The sequence below is a fragment of the Myotis davidii genome, unplaced genomic scaffold (assembly GCF_000327345.1).
Source record: "Myotis davidii unplaced genomic scaffold, ASM32734v1 scaffold419, whole genome shotgun sequence".
In the NCBI taxonomy this organism is placed as follows: Eukaryota; Metazoa; Chordata; class Mammalia; order Chiroptera; family Vespertilionidae; genus Myotis; species Myotis davidii.
The window spans coordinates 5,368,536-5,387,307 of record NW_006294998.1 but is presented as its reverse complement, the minus strand read 5'-3'; the positions used below and the strand labels follow the sequence as shown (position 1 = coordinate 5,387,307).

At 45.4% G+C, this 18,772-nt stretch overlaps 1 protein-coding gene across 1 annotated transcript in view; it reads left to right on the top strand.

Annotated features, from left to right (window-relative positions):
* Nucleotides 1–18,772, top strand: part of ABCC4 (ATP binding cassette subfamily C member 4) — a 196,266-nt gene that overhangs the window by 31,894 nt on the left and 145,600 nt on the right. The window contains exons 6-10 of the mRNA XM_015567729.1: nucleotides 1,209–1,334; nucleotides 1,944–2,193; nucleotides 7,911–8,012; nucleotides 10,801–10,890; nucleotides 11,874–12,065. Coding sequence (XP_015423215.1) covers nucleotides 1,209–1,334; nucleotides 1,944–2,193; nucleotides 7,911–8,012; nucleotides 10,801–10,890; nucleotides 11,874–12,065 — 760 coding nt within the window. The remainder of the gene's footprint in view (nucleotides 1–1,208; nucleotides 1,335–1,943; nucleotides 2,194–7,910; nucleotides 8,013–10,800; nucleotides 10,891–11,873; nucleotides 12,066–18,772) is intronic.

The following is an 18,772-nucleotide window of genomic DNA, read 5'->3' as shown; positions in this document are numbered from 1 at the left end:
CAGGAATGGGGAAGGCATTTGCTGGCCCCTCTTACCATCATTTTGGGGACCAATCCTCAATAAGTAGGGCGTACTTTAGTAGAATTTACATGCATCAAAGTTATTTAAAAATTACTAACTAGTAATACATTTAGATATCTTATAGGCCCAGTTCTAGCTGCATATACTTTTGTTATGCTTTTGTTTTAGCCATTTGCAGCGTCTGTTGCTTTGGTAACAATTCACTGTTTCCATTAGTTATAAGCTCCCCAAGGAGCTGGATCTTAATTATGTCTTCATAATGTCCCACAGTCCTAACTGTATGTGATTGAAAAGTAACCGGTGATGACGAGCCTAATGGTGATGAATTAGCCATGAAGCAGATCCAAGGGTTGGAAATGAGTCATTGCCAAGGTTGTCAGGGGGATGGAGATACCTTGTTTGAACCACATTGAGTTCTTTCCTTTGTGCCTCGAAACCTGGTACTTTTCTGTACTTGGAATTTTCTTTCCCTTCTTTGCCATGAAGAAATGTTCCGGATCCTTCAAGGACTGTTGTAATGCTACCAGAATAATGAAGCTTTTTTGCTCTTTCCTTTCCCAGTAAATTAACAAGCCCTCTCTTTTCTGCTCCCCAGCACTTCATTCCTAATTTATTACAGTATAGTCAATTGTGTTCTTGTTAGATTCAGGTGCTTTTCTTTTCTTTTAATCTGTTTTTATTGACTTCAGAGAGGAAGGAAGTGGGAGGGAGAGGCAGAAACATCAATGATGAGAGAGCACCAGTGATCAGCTGCCTCCTGCATGCCCCCTACTGGGAATCGAGCCAACAACCCCAGCATGTACCCTGAGCAGCAATTGAACTGTGACTTTCTGGCTCGTGGGTTGACACTCAACCACTGACTCACACCTGCTGGGAGAATTGGGTGCTTTTCTTCCTTCCCAACCCAACCGTGACCTCCTTGAGCAGACAGGTTGTATCTGACTCATTTCTCCCATCTTCCTCAGCAGGTATCACAAGCCCTCCCAAGTTACTTCTTGAACTGGAATGAATTGTTGACTTCCTAGTTGAAGCCTTTCCCCCTTTGTGTTTTGAGTAGGACGTGCCCCTGTTCTCAGTGCAAAAGAGCTGTAGGGAATCATTGGATCCCTGGTCTCTGCAGTGCCCTCTGCTGATGAGGGAAGTTGGCAGTGGTCACTGTGGCTCATCTCTCACATCTGTCCCCTTAGGAGTAAGACTGCAGCGTTCACAGATGTCAGGATCAGAACCATGAATGAAGTTATAACTGGCATAAGAATAATAAAAATGTATGCTTGGGAAAAGCCATTTGCAGACCTCATTACCGATTTGAGGAGGTACGTTTTTGTACATATCCACCACATTTTTCATATTTCTCAAAAGCCCAAAGCATTCCCGTTGTGATTCTTCCCCGACCAACTCAGGCTCTGCTTCTCAGGTTCTGTGCGTGTGCCTCACCCCGACTCCACTGGTTCATGGGTCCCCGGGTCCCAGTTAGAGGCCTCTTCTCTGTCCTCTCCTCCCCCCCCCTGCCCCCCCCCAGCCTGTGCTGGCCACTTTTGCCTAATATCTTGGTGTCTCACAAGTTTTTGGTTGCTTATTCCGTCTTCCAATGAGTTCCTTTGCTCCTGGAAGGGACAGGCTGCATCTCTGGGTCATCAGCGAGGTGCCTGGAACACGACCTGTGTTCACGAATGAATGTTCAAACGCAGTCTGATTGACCCAAAGTGTTTAAGTGCACCCTGACCCTGCATGTGGTTGGATGAGCGAGTGGGTATGGAGTGTGCAGCTCTCGGTGGGAGCTGGCCCCGGGGTTGGAACTGTAGAATGGTTATTGTCAAGTATGTCCACTCCTTAGAAAGGGGCCACCTGCAAAAGACACTTGAATTCATTTCATGAGTTGGCTGTCGATGCTTCCCCTTAAAACATATCCTACTCTTACCTAGGAAGGAAATTTCCAAAATTTTGAGAAGTTCCTACCTCAGAGGAATGAATCTGGCATCATTCTTCGTGGCAAGCAAAATCATCGTTTTCGTGACCTTCACTGCCTATGTGCTCCTTGGCAACACGATCACAGCCAGCCGCGTGTTCGTGGCGGTGACGCTCTACGGGGCCGTGCGCTTGACCGTCACTCTCTTCTTCCCCTCGGCCATCGAGAAGGTGTCAGAGGCCTTGGTCACCATCAGAAGGGTCCAGGTTTGTTGACACGTAGCTTTTTAAAGTTGTCAGCGGGTCTTAAGTAAAATCACGCCTCCTTTTACTTCAGTGCCAAATCTGCAGTCATTCCAAAATGTTGTACATACTCTTCCCCATTTTCTCAGGTAGAATAACAGAAGTGTCTCTGATGATTTATGGGCAGCGTTAGCATAGCAGCACAGGACCCTTGATGTCCAAGTCATAACTGCAGGAGAGGGAAACCGAGTTTACCTCCCGTGCTAACCAGAATGAAGGTGCATTGGCTCTGCACACAGTCCTGGAGTACATGGGATTCGTCTCTGGGCTGGGAAGGAAAGAGTTGCTGGAAGGCCTCTGCCCCTTGGACCGGAAGAATGGCTTCCACCTCACTTAAAAATCGATCCTTTCCTCTTCGCTGCTTTGCCTCTGATTTCTCAGTCCACCTTTTGGACCTCGCCTTGTGGTCCCTGTCCCCTTCTCCGCCTTTTCTTCCTGCCCCAGCCTCTGCCATTCAAATTTAGTTTTACCCCCACCATAGCCACTGTTGTCTTTTCCTAACTAGCTGTCCCTACATTGCTGGGGGCAACTAATTCACCTCACCAGGTTAAGGCCCAGGACCCAGTGGGTGACGAAGAATTTGTATGTATGAATACGTCTAAAATGAAGATGCATTGGCTCTGTGCCAGGGCAGGAACCTGAGTGTCTGGGCTTGACCAGAAATCCACTTGATTTTGTCCTTGCGTCTCCACAGCAGTGGATGCCCACTAATAGATCTTTAGTCAAGTCAGATAGCATTGGGCTCTCTAATAGGGAGAAGTTCTTGCCATAAAAGCTGATATTTTTTATGATTAAATTTCTATACTGTTAAACAAAAGAAGAGCATTAACCATAAAACAGATCGGTCCTACAGGGTCAGTTCTGGTCCCCCGTGTTTCTTTTTTCCTTCCCTGACAGGTGTTTGTAGCAACTTCGTTAAGGGGTGGCCTATGCAATTCAATACAGTTTCTTTTACGTAGCTTCCTCTTAAAGTGTGCACTGTAACTTCCCCAGGTGGTGGCTTTGATGCATACCATGTTCGTGCTGCTGCTACATGTGCTGCCTGTGGTGCAGACACTCCTGAAGCCCTTTTTCACCATCTCATTTAATCCCAACAATGTTGAAGGAGATGAGCAGTAGGGTACCCACTTTACAGGTGAAATAGTGTGCCCATCCCCACAGAGCTTGTAAGGAGGAGAACTGGGATTCTCCCAGAACCCTGGTTTCTTAAGTCTTGTAACGTTGCCTTCTTAGCATCTTCTGGCATGTGGATTGTTTCCTTAAGTGTTGTTGTAATCATTTAGCCTTCCTCCGGAGACCTCCAAAGGTTTCCTGTTTCTGTGGAATCAAAGTTTTAAATTGGCATAAAATGAGTCCAATCTATAATAATAAAAGCTGATTAGACTGGACAGCCCGACGACCTTCCGGATGAAGCCGGGGCTGTGAGGGAAGGCTGGGTCCTGTGTGCCTGCTGGCAGCTGGAGGGAAGCCCAGGTCCCGGATGCCAGAGGGAAGCTGGTGCTGACAGCCAGGGGAAGGAAGGCCTACTCTTGCAGGAATTTCGTGCGTTGGGCCTCTAGTAGGATTATAAAAGATCTTGTCTTAACTTCAAAGCCCTGAGCGTCTTCAGCGGCTTCTGCAAGAAGTAACATTTGTCTCTGAGGTTATATTGTTCCCAAAGCGGCTTAGGTTTTTGCCTACCACCCACTCCGAAGTCAATCTTTTGGGCTCAGTTTCCAGCGTCTGATACTTTGCCGCATGACCCGTCCTGGGTATGCACTTCGTGGCTCAAATGGGAGTTTAACTTCAGCTTTTTCATCAGCGCGAGTGCTAGAGAATCCACCCAGCACTGCTGGCTCCCTGACAAGCTGGACGATTGTGGCTTCTTTCTCCACTCAGGCCTCTTTCTGGAGGGGCTCAGTCGATTTACTTCCTCACTTCGTACATAGTTTTTCTTATCTTTTAAAGTAGGAAATTTCTGTTCTAGTGCACACACTGACTGTTGAATTTTATGTGATGGTCATACACTTACGCTAAAGTCAGATTTTATTCTGTGTAGGTGAGATTTATAACACATCACCTCCGCTTGTTGCATGTTAACTGCATTGAGGCTGTAGCCATGCACTCAATGGATTGACTCACTTGAACCAACTATATAGTCTGTTCAATCCTCCAGCAGATACTGTGATATGCTGACTCTGTGTGAGGCTTGGCATTGGGTGGCATTGAGACTGTGGTTGTCAAGTGTGTGATATTATAGTCTCTACCCTTTTCCAGATTTAAAGTCCCTGTGGGGATTCCGAGGCAGGGAGGGCAGTGCCAGTGGGAGGCGGGGTTGCATGCTATTTTGCTTTCTAGGAGGGTTAGTATTTGAGATTGACTCAGAAGGGTGGGTAGGATCGAGGCTGAGGCCACTTTGGGAGTGTGGACTTAGGTGGGGATGGCTCCCTAAAAGGTTGTAAGCATGTTGCACATTCTCAGAGGAGTTGTAAGGGGGTCAGTAGGGAGTGGTGTTGGAGAGTGCTGGGGGAAGTCTAGGGAGACGGCCAAAGAAGTTATGCCAGTGTTTTCAACGATTGGTAGTGAGTGAAATCCTGGAATTAGTGCTGTTTCCAGAGGAATGGAGGATTGGAGAGAGTGGGGCATTGTGGCAGGATAGGTAAGAGTTGGTAGTTGGTTGATTAGGGAATGGGGGTGTGCAGAGAGAAGTCAAGCAGTGGGTCTAAAGCCTGCAGGGGTGTCCTCGGACCACAGTGTGCATCCAGCCTCCCTGCCTAGACCTGGGCTTGGGCAAGTAGGAATAGCGGTGTCTTGAGTAGGTTCTCAGCGGGTCTGGGTGGGTGGGTGAGTGAAGGACTGAATGAGCTGATCGTGCCTCACACTTGCTGGGTCTTCGAGAGGAACGCAGAGAAACGCATTTTCCTTTTCCTACAGAGAAACTTTCATTCCAGTGTTTACCAGCGGCTCTTTTGAAGTAGGGCGTCACATTGGGAGCTTTTCGGAATGACAAGAATAAGGGTGTTCACAGTTTTCAGCATAACAGGTGACTTATTCACGTGCTGATTTCTGTTGCCTCCTATGCCGGTTGGGATTAGGTTTGCCTGTGGGTTCTGGAACACCCATGTTAAAGCTGCTCACACAGGGGACTTGCCATTCCTTTCAGGCAAAAATCCTTGTAAGGTTCTGTGTTCATTTCCTAGGGCTGCAGGAGCAAAGTACCACAAGCTTGGGTGGCTTAAAATAGCAAAAATTCATTCTTTCAGAGTTCTGGAGGCTCAAAGTCTGAAATCAAGGTGTCAGCAGGGTCACAATCCATCTAAAGCAGGGGTGGGGAACCTTTTTTCTGCCAAGGGCGATTTGGATATTTATAACATCATTCGCAGGCCATATGCAATTATCAACTTAAAAACCAGCCTGCTCTATTTGTTCAAACATTTAATTAACTCACTCCTCATGCCTTGGCAGGGCCAGACCAAATGATTTTGCTGGCCTTATATGGCTCGCGGGCTGGATGTTCCTCACTCCTGCTGTAAAGTGTAGGAGGAAACCCTTCCTTGCCTTTCCCAGCTTCTGGTGGTTGCTGGCCAACCCTTGGTGCTCCTTGGCTTGTAACATGTCACTCCAGTCTCTCTCACGTGGCTGTTTTCTGCCTGTGCGTCTGTCTCTGCATTTCTCTTCACTTTTTATAAGGATCCCAGTCATACTGGGTTTGGGGGCTCCACCGTACTCCAGCATGACCACCCCTTAATGAATTACTTCTGTATAATCATCCTATAACTTCAACATAACTTTTGGGAAGGACAGAATTCACTCCATGGCAAGTCCCTGTCTGGTAGGATCCTTCCTGGTGCCAGGGACCCAGACTCTTTCTTGTTACTCCCCTGCGTGGGACCTTGAGCAGGCTGGCCGCCGCCTCCAAGTCCCAGGCTGTGGGGTAGAGAAAGGTTGCTGGACGTGGTCACTCTCCACTGGTCGGAGTTGAGTTCCATGCTACCGTATCTGCATGGGAGGCTGGGGACAGAGGGCCTTTTCTAGACTGCCATGTGCAGTTGGAAATCGGGGTTTTGTTACCATAGATGCCTGAGAGCAGGTTTTGAGGGCAGGCAGCAGTCTACCATAGGTTCTGAGATATCTTTGGGGGTAGGGGGTGTTGGTGGTGGTGATGGTCTCAGTTTATTCAGTTTCCGCACCAATGTAGCTTTTCTCATTACGTTACATTTGCAGTGGTTATTGGGACCGTTTTATTCAGCTACACAGTATTGAATAGCTCCTAATAAGCATGGAAAGTAGCAAGGGGTGGAAGACTTTTTTTTTCCTGCTGCTGAGGAGAGGGCATTTACTAAGGAGAAAAGACCGAGTGATTGTGAAAAGGTGCTCATGAAATATTCTTTAAGAGATAGACACTTAGTGTGTTTTACTTTTGAAACAGTGATGTAAGTGATGGTTAATGACAAGTGGTGATATATTGATTTGATGTGCATGAGGAGCAAGCAGAGTGCACTTGAGTGTCGGCCCAGCTCAAGATCGCAACAGCTAAGCAGCAGAGTTGGGGCTTTCATTCACGGTCCCAGCCGTTGGTCTCCCAGCCCATGCTCCGGCGCCAGCCCGATCCCCTGAAGGCCTGGAATGGCCTTTGTCTCTGTGTTCCTGGCACGTCGAATGGTGCTTGGCACAGGGTGTGATTCAGTAAATATTTATGGAATCATTTCCTACCAACTCTTGTGTTTATTGTTAGTAATGCAAAAGTAAAGCAATAAAAATGCCCAGGTTATAAATGTGCTCAGGTTTATAACAATATTGTCTCTTCAGGGTTATTAGTACGCTTGTTGAGAAAGTTACCAAGATAACCTTGAGGCCATGAATTGTAATATATATTGCTGATACATCATTTATATTACACTAGAGGCCCAGGGCACAGCATTCGCGGGGAGCAGGCCTAAGTCGTCAGTCAGACATCCTTAGTGCTGCCGCGGAGGTGGGCTGCTGTGCTCGCCAGCCGTCAGCTCTGCTTGTAGCTGAGCAGCGCACCCCCTGTGGGAGTGCACTGACCACCAGGGGGCAGCTTCTGCGCTGAGTGTCTGCCCCCTGGTGGTCAGTGTGCATCATAGTGACTGGTCGTTCTGCCATTCACTCGATTTGCGTATTGCCCTTTTATTATGGGATCATTATATAGGATTATATATACTAATATATGTAACAATAATATGTAATACTATATATTTAATACTGTACTACAAATATAATTTACAGTATATTGTATAATTATATGCACTAAAAATATAGATATATGAAATTTATACCAAAATATATAATTGACCCTTGAACAACATGGAGGTTAGAGGCACCAACCCCCTTTCACAGTTGAAAAACCTATGTGTAACTTTTGACTCCCTTAAATTTAACTACTAATAGTCTGTTGTTGATAGGCAGCCTTAACGAAAAGGATGAGAAAATAAATACCTTTACAGTACTTACTGGAAAAATCCATGGGCCCTCACAGTTCAAACCTGAGTTTTTCAAGGTTCAACTGTACAATACATTATAGGATATGTTCTGATGTGAACTAACACTTAAATGCATTTGGTAAAATGACATGTACCCTGTGTAAAGTTTTTATATTTCAAGTTCCAGGAAAGCAGTTATTTTTGTTTGTGATTTTGTTCCTGCAGTTTTAACCATCTGTATTTTTCCCTTTTCTATAGAACTTTCTGTTGCTTGATGAAGTAACACAGTGCGACTATCAGCTACCATCAGACGGTAAAACGATAGTGCATGTGCAAGATTTTACTGCTTTTTGGGATAAGGTAACAAATCCTTTATTACGAGGTCGTGGCTGCTAAAAGACAACGGGTGACTTAGATATAATAGAGAATTTTGGGATTATGCAGATGGTATCAGATGTGACTGCTCATTTACTGAAAGTATGTTATAAAAACTCTTAAAATCAGGAGCACGGTTTGCATTGAACGGAGATGAAGTATAAAATCAGCCTAAGGCATTTGACATGTTGCTCTTTATCTCCTTCAAGGTACTACCACATTCTGAACTTAAAAACATGTAAGTTTGTAATGTTCGAATTTACAGGATTAGAGTGTCCATTTTTAAAAAAAAATATATTTTATTGATTTTTTACAGACAGGAAGTGAGAGAGATAGAGAGTCAGAAACACCAATGAGAGAGAAACATCGATCAGCTGCCTCCTGCACATCTCCCACTGGGGATGTGTCCGCAACCCAGGTACATGCCCTTGACCGGAATTGAACCTGGGACCTTTCAGTCCGCAAGCCGATGCTCTATCCACTGAGCCAAACCGGTTTCGGCTAGAGTGTCCACTTTTTATCTTGATTGTTAGCAGACCATGTTATGACATGCTGAATGAAGCCACGATTTGGATCTTTGCTGTAGGGTAGACTGGGGGCTCCCCTAGTCTAAGCTTCTGGATGGTGCCGGCTACTTTGGTGGCAGTGAGAGCAGGGAGGAGGCAGCAGGCAGGCACAGTAAGCTCAGTGAGTCCCAGTCTAAGGGTTTCACTGGGTGGCAAGCTGACAGGTTGAACTGGCAGGATCACAGGGGTTTTCCCAATGCCGGGTTTATATATGACATCTAGGCAAATGGGGAAAGAAAAACAAACCAGGGACCACTCTCAGGAAGTTCTCAAACTTGCACACTCGGTGTAGCGCCTTTAGCCACAACTAAAATGCTTTCTCCCTCGTTCCACAGTCCTCTGTTTACATCCTTCTGTACCAGTCTGGATTAGTCAGGAAAACAGAACCCAAACCACAGGAGAGAGAATTTCAGGCATGGAATTAGTTACACAGGTGGCAGGGGAGGTGACCCTGAGATGAGCAACGGCAAGAAGCTAACCCAAATTCCATTGCTAGGGCTATAGGAACGCAGGGAATAGGTGACATTGACCAGAGGGTCATCAGTTTTGAGGAGAACCCGCAGACTGGCTGCGGTTTCGTGTAGGGACTACTTTGTGAAGGGCTGTGGTACTGGTGCTGGCCCTGCGGAGATGAGGTGACTGTGGTAAGGGTGCTGGAAGCAGGTGGCCATACCAGCTTCTCTCGCTCCTGCCTCCTGGCCTCGGACTGTGCTCTCCAAGGGCTGAGCTGGAGTTGATGGCAGTTCTCAGGAAGTTGGCAGCCCGAGCATAGAAATGGAGCCCAGAGTGAACAGGTGCCTGAGCGGCCCTCCTTCCCACCTCCATGCCGGCTCTCCCTTCTCCGTGGTCCAGGGGTCCAGACTCTGTAGACTGTGTTTTCATGCCTGTGCCACCTGCCTCGTGGTCACCTGCTTTTAATTTAGTGTCTGCCATTTCCAGCAAAATAAATCCCTAATACATAAAACCACATCATTGCACTTGGCCCATGGAAGCTCACACAAGCTGCCTCAGCTAACCCGCCCTGCCTTGATACAGTAGATTTACCTCCTGCTGTGTATTCCTCACCGTGATACATTGTTAAGCATTTATAGAAAGCACCATTAACACTCATTATACAGATGTGCTCTATTGAATGCACTGAGGTAGCTAACACCCCCTTTCTATGACCCATGACCAAATTTCTTTTGTACCAAACTATGCTACATTGTGAAATGAGCTATTCTATTCTTTCAAGAACCTGAACATGTTATGTTCTCAGGCTTTTTTGCATCTTGCATTGTAGTACAGATCACCCTGTTCTATTGTGTTGGCATTGCCTGGGAATGGATTATGCCCCCTGCTAGGAGGTAGTTAGGGAGTGTAACAAATGAAAGAGCCCTGGGTGGGGGATGGGCTCAGACATTGGGGAGTTTGGAGAGAAGCTGAGGTAAGATGAAGCACATGTGGGAGAAAGACTAACCAGCTCCACTAGACAGCCAACAGGTAGGTGAGGGAAGGTCTCACTGACTTGCATGTCATTCATGAAATGAATGGACTTGGTCTTTATCAAATGAAGATGGAGAGATTAGTGGAGGTTTCAAATTGTTTATTAGTGAAGTATAGGCACGACGTGTACTTATGCTGCCACCTTGTGGGGATGAATGAAATAAGAGTAATACCAAGCGTTATGACAACCTGAATGTAAATGATGAAAACCTCTCACACTGGATGTTCAAGTATATTCTTTTCTTAATATGTCTTTATTGATTTCAGAGAGGAAGGGAGAGGAAAAGAGAGCTAGAAACATCAATGATGAGAGAGAATCATTGATCGGCTGCCTCCTGCACGCCCCCTACTGGGGATCAAGCCCACAACCCAGGCATGTGCCCTTGACCGGAATTGAACCTGGAACCCTTCAGTCCGCAGGCTGACGCTCTATCCACTGAGCCAAGCCAGCTAGGATCAAGTTTATTCTTTTTAATACGATAGTGTGCATCAAGAAGTTTCCATTTGGAGAAGGTGCCTTGTCTTTTCTACTACTTACATTCTATGTCTAGAGCAGTGTCCTCAAGGAACTATGTTAAAAGAAGGGGCCTCCCTAAAGGCAATAGGAAGGAGAAAGATGTGGATTATCTGCACGTATCAATGACTCTTATGCTATTTTCTCAACTCGTCGATGTGTCTTACTTTATTGAAATGGACACTTTTTTGTAAACTTTCATTTGTAGGTATCAGAAACCCCAACCCTAAAAGACCTCTCCTTCACTGTCAGACCCGGTGAGCTGTTAGCTGTGGTTGGACCTGTGGGGGCAGGAAAGGTGAGTTGTGATGTCCTTGGGCAGCTTGATGCAATGCCACATCCCGTGTTAAAATCTCAAGGTTGAGCCCAAAGCCATATGTAACACAAGTGTGAGTTGGGTATACCTAGAATGGCCTTGCTCAAAGTGTGTTCCATGCAATGTTCATTTTGCAAGGAGGTAGCATGGACCAATACATCTGGATACAGCACATTATGTTTTTCTTCTTGGCCATTCAAGTGGCACAGTTGGGAACTGCCTGCCTGGAAGTTGGCCATCTCAGTGAAGGAAATTACCTAAGTGACAGCAATTCAGGCTGGAACGATTGAGAAAATGGAACCTCTTTTTGTCCAGGCAGACCTTACAGAAGTCGCGTCTGCGTGCTGTAACAGTTGAAGGAAATGTGCATGTATACTTAGTCTTGTGTATTCTGAAAAAAACCCCAACATATAGAAATCTAAACATAAGCTGTAAAAGGAACAGGGTGTTTATTTCTCTTACGATGGGTTTCTGTTCTTCAGAAACATGACTCTCTTCAGGGTCCTTGAAATAATCCTTTCTGGTGCATTGAATGTATTATGTGCACATAGCTTTGTAGGAACAAGTCTTCGTGAAGTAAAGGCTACCTGGTTGCTGAGACGACAACAATAAACATCAGGCCTATGAAATGTATATCATACCCGGTCACTCTGTTAGTTAAGAAAGTTAAACATCCTTAATTAGTCTTCGTTGCGAGTAGAGCATTTCATTTGGGGGGAAAGTTGTGGGCAGAGTGAGCTTGTTCTACTCTTATTTTATTGATAGCACTTATCAGCCATTAATTTATACTGACCAGTAGTGGTATTTAAAATTTTTTCATTGCAGCTTCCAGGGCTTTGGTTTGTCCTGTTTTCACTATCAGGGCCATAAATAAGGTTGATGAAACCCCATGGCGGCGGGGAGGCTGTCCTGCAGCAGCTTGTCTGAGTGTTGCCTGTAATGCGTTTGTTTGCGATCTCTTTCAGTCTTCGCTGTTAGCTGCTGTGCTGCGGGAACTGCCCCCGAGCCAGGGGCTGGTCACTGTGAATGGAAAGGTCGCGTATGTTGCTCAGCAGCCCTGGGTGTTTCCAGGAACTCTGAGGAGTAATATTTTATTTGGGAAGAAATATGAAAAGGAACGATATGAAAAAGTAGTAAAGGCTTGTGCTTTGAAAAAGGTGAGTCATGACATTTGAGCCGCATCTACTTTGAATTCCAAATAATAATGCTAGTGTTGGTTTAACCTACAAGTTTTGTTTTTTCATATGAAAGATATTTGAATGCCATTTAATACTTTTAGCTGGTCTTCAGGGTAAAGACATATGCACATATGCTACTGTTTTAGTTCTGATCTGATAACGACATTCACAGAGAATGCTTTTTTCCTTTGGTTTTGTGAAGTTTTATTCACTTTTAATGTTTTTTAAATGGACATGTGTAAAATTTTGCAAAAGTAGAGGGAATAGTCTAAGAATCCTCCTGTACCCATTCCCTGGCTTCCGTGACGGTCAGCTGGCCACCAGTCTTGTTTCATCTCTACTGCTAGCCTCACCCCAACCCAAATAATCTGCAGCAGGCCCTACACCTCATATTAGTTCAGCTGTAAACATAGGGTGTCCTCCCCAAAAATGTATACACACACGTTGAATAATTATAAAGACAATGTTTATTAAAATACATTTCACTTTCAAAATTGAGCTATCGGCTGTTAAAGCGTGCATACATTGTTTTGGGACACTTGCATTTCATTAGTTATCTCTAAAATATAAGAGAGCCTTTGAAAAAAACAGCATCACGTTATCACACCAAAAAAAGTGACTCACATTCGTAGGTATCATCAATGTTCTACTCAGTATTTGAGTTTTCTTGTCTCAGTGAGAAATCTTGACAAAAGTTGGTCTGAACCAGATTCCACATAGGGTCTGCCCCAGGCTCCACATAGGGATGTCCCTATGTGCCCCTTGCCACTTGGTTGATTCCTCTCCTAGGTCCCATTCATTCTATAGGTTTTCCTCTTCACTTCGTTAAAGAAAGCAGAAGGATTTAAAATTTCATTTTAATACTGCATTTCACTGGGGGAGACACTGTTTTCAGAAATGACATTGAGTTTCGCAGCAAAGGGCAGGATGAAATGTATAATTGTACATTGAGATTTAAATAAAATTAGCGATCAAATGATGAAAACTGAACTTACCTGATAGGAGAATATAATTTAGCCAAAAGACAAAGAAAGAAAGACAAAGATACTATCTAACTCGCTTTGGGCTATAAAAATCAGTGAATAGTGGTTTTCAAGGGCTCTCCCGGGGTCTGCTCCGTGCACTCTGGGCACCCGACTGTTCTTTTATGCTGTGAGAAAAGGCAGGGACGGGTGTTCCAAGGGACGGCATTGAAGGCCCCCAACTGGCTTTGTGAGGAAATAGTAATTTTGCTTGAACAATGGCTTGAACTTCAAGATTGTATCAGGTGAGTAGCATTTTATGACCATGTGGCTAAAACATAATTGCGTGCTTCATTGGCTTTTATTTCTTTTTCCTGCGTTATTGTTAATGAGCGATTATGTTGTTTTTAGAAGTGACATCAAGTTAGCATCATGAGCTAGACTTTTATTAAACAGTATATAGCCTGTATAAGAAAAAAGGAAAACCAAACATAAAGCAGTGATAATAATAGCTCCCATTTATTGAGTCCACATGCTAATCATTTCTGTCTCTCTCATGTGTACACACAGGAATATGAGTACTTAAGACTATTTAATATTTTACCTGTGTCTTTGATGTTCCCACCCTCATTTTATAGTTGGTAAAGCTGCGGCTTAGGGAGATGGAACAGCTCGCCTAACCATTTGCAGCGCAGGCTCAGGTCCCTTTCTGTACGACCAGGTTCTGTGCTTTCCCACAGTGCCTCGCTGCCTCTTCATTGGGAAAGTACGTAAGGAAGAACTAGTTTAGAATTGGGTGGTTGATGAAGGTGGAATGTGGGATGTGGAATAAACAGATCTCGGACATTTTCTCTTGACCTCAGTCAAGTTCAACTCCTGATGCCCAGACTCATAGGTCAGTATCTGGCTCTTTCTTTGCAGGACCTTGCCTTTCTGGTCATAGGTTAGGTCCGTGGTCGGCAAACTGGGGCTCGCGAGCCACATGCGGCTCTTTGGCCCCTTGAGTGTGGCTCTTCCACAAAATACCACATGCGGGCGCGCGTACAGTGCGATTGAAACTTCGTGGCCCATGCGCAGAAGTCAGTTTTCGGCCTGGGCGAGTCTATTTTGAGGAAGTACTGTTGATATTTGGCTCTGTTGACTAATGAGTTTGCCGACCACGGGTTAGGGCAGTGATGGCGAACCTTTTGAGCTCGGCGTGCCAGCATTTTGAAAAGCCCTAACTTAACTCTGGTGCCGTGTCACATATAGAAATTTTTTGATATTTGCAACCATAGTAAAACAAAGATTTATATTTTTGATATTTATTTTATATATTTAAATGCCATTTAACAAAGAAAAATCAACCAAAAAAATGAGTTCGCGTGTCATAGGTTCGCCATCACTGGGTTAGGCCATCTTTCTGCACCTTCCCCCCCCAATGTTTGAGCATCTTTGGAGAAAGGCAGGTGTTGGGACAGTGGCTATCATTCAGCATTTTTTCTAGGGGCCCATGCCTTTGTTACAGCCACAGGGATGACTGGAGCAGCAATGGGGTAGTGTCCTGGGGCTCTGCACACCCTCAGGTGTCTGTGTGGCACACAGACTCCGGTGGGAAGGAGGCCCCTGCAGGGTTGGGCTGCACTGTGATCTTCCCTATGTCAGGTGACGCATAAAAGTTGAGTGTTGACCTATGAACCAGGAGGTTATAGGTTCGCTTCCCGGTCAGGGCACATGCCCAGGTGTGGGCTCATTCCTCAGTGTGGGGTGTGCAGGAGGCAGCTGATCAATCGTTCTTTCTCATCATTGTTGTTTCTATCTCTCTCTCTCCCTTTCCTTTCCTCGCTGAAATCAATAATAGAAATATTTTTATTAAAGTATAGTACAAAAGGGACACATGAGGCTAATGTAAATAAGGAGACTAAGTTTATTGATTCTTAGTTATTGAGCTATTTCAGTGTTGCCTTCATTCCAAATATATTTTTCTGTAACCACTGGGGGCAGCATGTTGCGAAAGGAAGAGCGAAAGTCTTTGAATTGTGATGAGCTTGGTTCAGATTTCAGCTGTTCCATTTAACAGCTGACAGTCCTCAGACCAATTATGCACCTCACTTCGTCTCAGTTTCCTTGTCTGTGAAATGGAGCTTAATACAGCTGCCCCTCATATCGGGGAGGGGGTGGGGGGTTGGTTCCAGGACCCCCCAGCTGAGAGAAAACTCCACGATGCTCACGTCCCACATGTATAAAATGGTGAGGAACACTGAGTACAGCTGGCCCTCCGCATCCGTGGATTCCCAGCCACGCTTGAAAAATTCTGTTTCCCATCCAGGACTGGCTCCGTCTGCAGATAAGAAACCCACAGATACGGAGCCCCGACTGTCCTTACTGTGCGTGCAGCTTGTGAGGAGTAGAGATAGTCAATACACGGCATCCAGAACAGTGCCTGGCACCTAGACCTCACCATCCAGGAGCTGACTAACGGGGAGAGAAGCCGTATACATGCATAGAAAATATGAAGCAGAATAAGATGGTCCTCCGCGAGAAGTATAGACAACGTCTTAGGAACCCATAGAGAGCGAGATGACTTTCTCACGGGGGAAACGCAGGGATGGTTTTGTGGAAGAGCATTTGAGCTGGGCCTGGGAAGATGGGAAGGGCAGTTCCCGATGGAGTTGAGGCTATGAACAGAGGCTCAGTGGACCCATGGACACCTGCTGTTTGACCTGGAGCCCGCTCCCCAAGGCCAGGGCCGTCCCAGCAGTCTGCTCAGGATATTTCTCCTTTAAGTTTCTACTGTTGCTAAAAGGCACTGGATGTGTTTCTGATCCTATAGCACAGGGGTCCTCAAACTACGGCCCGCGGGCCACATGCAAATACAAATATTGTATTTGTTCCCATTTTGTTTTTTTACTTCAAAATAAGATATGTGCAGTGTGCATAGGAATTTGTTCATAGTTTTTTTTTAAACTATAGTCCGGCCCTCCAGTGGTCTGAGGGACAGTGAACTGGCCCCTGTTTAAAAAGTTTGAGGACCCCTGCTATAGCATCAAATCACCGTAGCTGTTTTCTGTTTATTTTTTCTGGTTTGTGTGTCTGATTTTTCAGTGCAAATCACTGTAAATGAAATTGTTAAATTAATATAAGAAAACGTTCCTAACAGTAGGAGGAATCGTAATATACGGTCCACTACAGCTTTTTCCTCTAACCCAGGGTTTTTAACCTGTTTTCATCTCACGGCACACATGAAGTAATCGATACAATTCTGCGGCACACCAAGAAACATACTATGTTTTTTGCTGATCTGACGAAAAATAGGTGTAATTTTGATACATGCACACTGGATAGCTATGTTATGTTGGCTGTTGTCATTTTCTTAATTTTTTATTTGATGGGTTAAGGGAAAAGAGGTTGGTGCCTCTTACTAACTAGTCAGGTATTGAATGTTTTAAAAACTCTTGTGGCACACCAGTTGAAAACCGCTGCCCTAACCAAATCCGACCATCATGGCTAGGAAATTGGTTTGACTCGGGTGTTTCTTCAGATCCTTTGAAATGTTTTCCCATCTGCGGCTGGTCTATAAAATAGTTTGCAGAGTCAGCAAACACACTTGAAGTGCTTCTCCCAGACTCGGTGAGAGCCCATTTCTTATTTCTGACGTGGGAAATCAGAGAGTGGGTTTTAAGAGTGGGTTTTAAGTGCTCTTTCTAGAAAAAGGCTGCGATTGCTGTGCTGCATCCTGGTGGTATTCAGGAAAGCAGAACAATGTGAAATCAAGGCATAAAAACTAACACCACTTTGCAAGGGTTGTCAGCAGTGAAACAGGCCAAGTAAACCGTGGTGTGTGTGTTTTCCCAGGAGGCTGCGACCCTGTCTTAGAGTGTCTCATTGTTTTTTTTATGAAAACCAAAGCAAGAGATGGTACTAACATCTTAGCTCAACAAAGAAATAGTATGAAATGTTAACGAATGTTCATGATCGAGCCACCGCCCTCTTTCCTTCGATGCAGTGCAGGTGAGCGCTGCGCATGCAGGTGTGTCGGGGGGCTGTCAGGACAGGGGTTACGACGCCGGCGCCCTTTTTCTCTCCTTTCGGTGGTGTGCTTTGCATATGACGGTTCACACGGAATCAGAATGTGAATGAGTTCCCACTGTTGGTTTGACATGTGTCAGTTACCCATAGCAAAACATTAATGCATGCATCTTTTCCCGTTTGTAGAGGCCGTTCATACACTTACTCTTGATTCTCACAGCACCCTTGAGTTTAGCAATTCTGGTTTCTGCAGCACATTTTGTGGGAGAGGACAGGAGACTTAGGGAGAAAAAGGACTTGTTTATCATGGAGATCCCAGTGTGCCACTTGCTTACTCCCCCAGATTTTCCACAGTAGAGACAGAGGAACGAAGGCTGCGTTTGCAGGAAGGTGCTGCTGTGCCCTAGGTCTGTGCTTGAGAGGTTTCGTAGAGAACCAGTAAACTACCCCTAACCTCTGCTTGTTGATGCCAGGTTCTGCCTCGTGATAATTATGGGTAATCTGATTAACATCTTCTAGTATAATGTGTAATGTAGACCTGATTGTTACCCTGTCATTTTGGGGATGTCCTTTTCACCTTTTTTCCCCCTAGGCAATGTGATTTGTCCATTTTTAAAATACGACTGAAATAGAACTTTTGATAGATCCCCAGATTCTCAAATCAAAACTTCTTGTTTTTCTCAGCTTTGCATTTTTCCTGTTTTGCCTGGAACAAGTATCTACTTAGTCCCAATGATCTGCTTACTGTCCCTGGAGCATACTTTGTTTTTTTTTTCTCTGCCTAGACTGCTCTTTCTGCTTTTATTTCTTGTACAGATCTTGTCTGTCTCTCTCTCACTGTGCCTTAAATATCACTGTGAAGACATGGGTCAGGTGTCATCCTTTCTCTGAAAGTGGGAAGCTGAGACCGAGAGCAGCCAGATGGCCAGTTAAGACACACTTGCTTCTTGATAAAATGAGTCCCGTGCCTCGGCAAGCCGCTGTGTGCTCCAGCTCTCACCTGTGCGTCTCCAGCACAGACACCAGCGCTGGCACACTCAGCCGCAGCCCGTCATCACCAATGGGTACCGCAGCTTTCCCATAAGCGAAGTCTTGGCTTTACCCCCTAAACACGCCTTCCTGTTCTTCCCCCTTTTATGCCAAAAGCAGTGTACTCTTCCTCTTTCCTTCAGTTCTTTATTTTGCAACCTATCCCCATTTCGCCAGCATATCTTACAGGCTCTACCTTTGACATTTGTTCAGAAATTTGGCAATTTCTCTTCATTTTCACTCTTCCCACTTTGGTCTGTGCCACTGTCGTCTCTCCCCTAGACTATTGCAATAGCCTCAACCTGCATCATGCCTTTTCCCTGCCCCCTTCCTGGCAGTCTGTTTCCCACAAAGAGGCAGGAGTGATTTTTAAAAAACCCTAATAAAGCCTTGGCCGGTGTGGCCCAGTTGGTTGAGCATCAGCCCATCCACCAAGAGGTGGCCAGTTTGATTCCCTGTCAGGGCACATGCCTGGGTTGTGGGTTTGATCCCGGGCTGGAGGCAGAAACGTCCATGTGAGAGTGAAACATCATGGGCTGCCTCCTCCCCGGGATGCTTCTCTTTCTCTCCCCTTCCCTTTCTCTCGGGGTGGGGGGTGGGGGTGGGGAGGAATAAAAATGTACTTTCAAAAAACCTAACACAAATCATGTCAGTCCTTTCTCATACTCCCTTCCCATTTCACTTGGA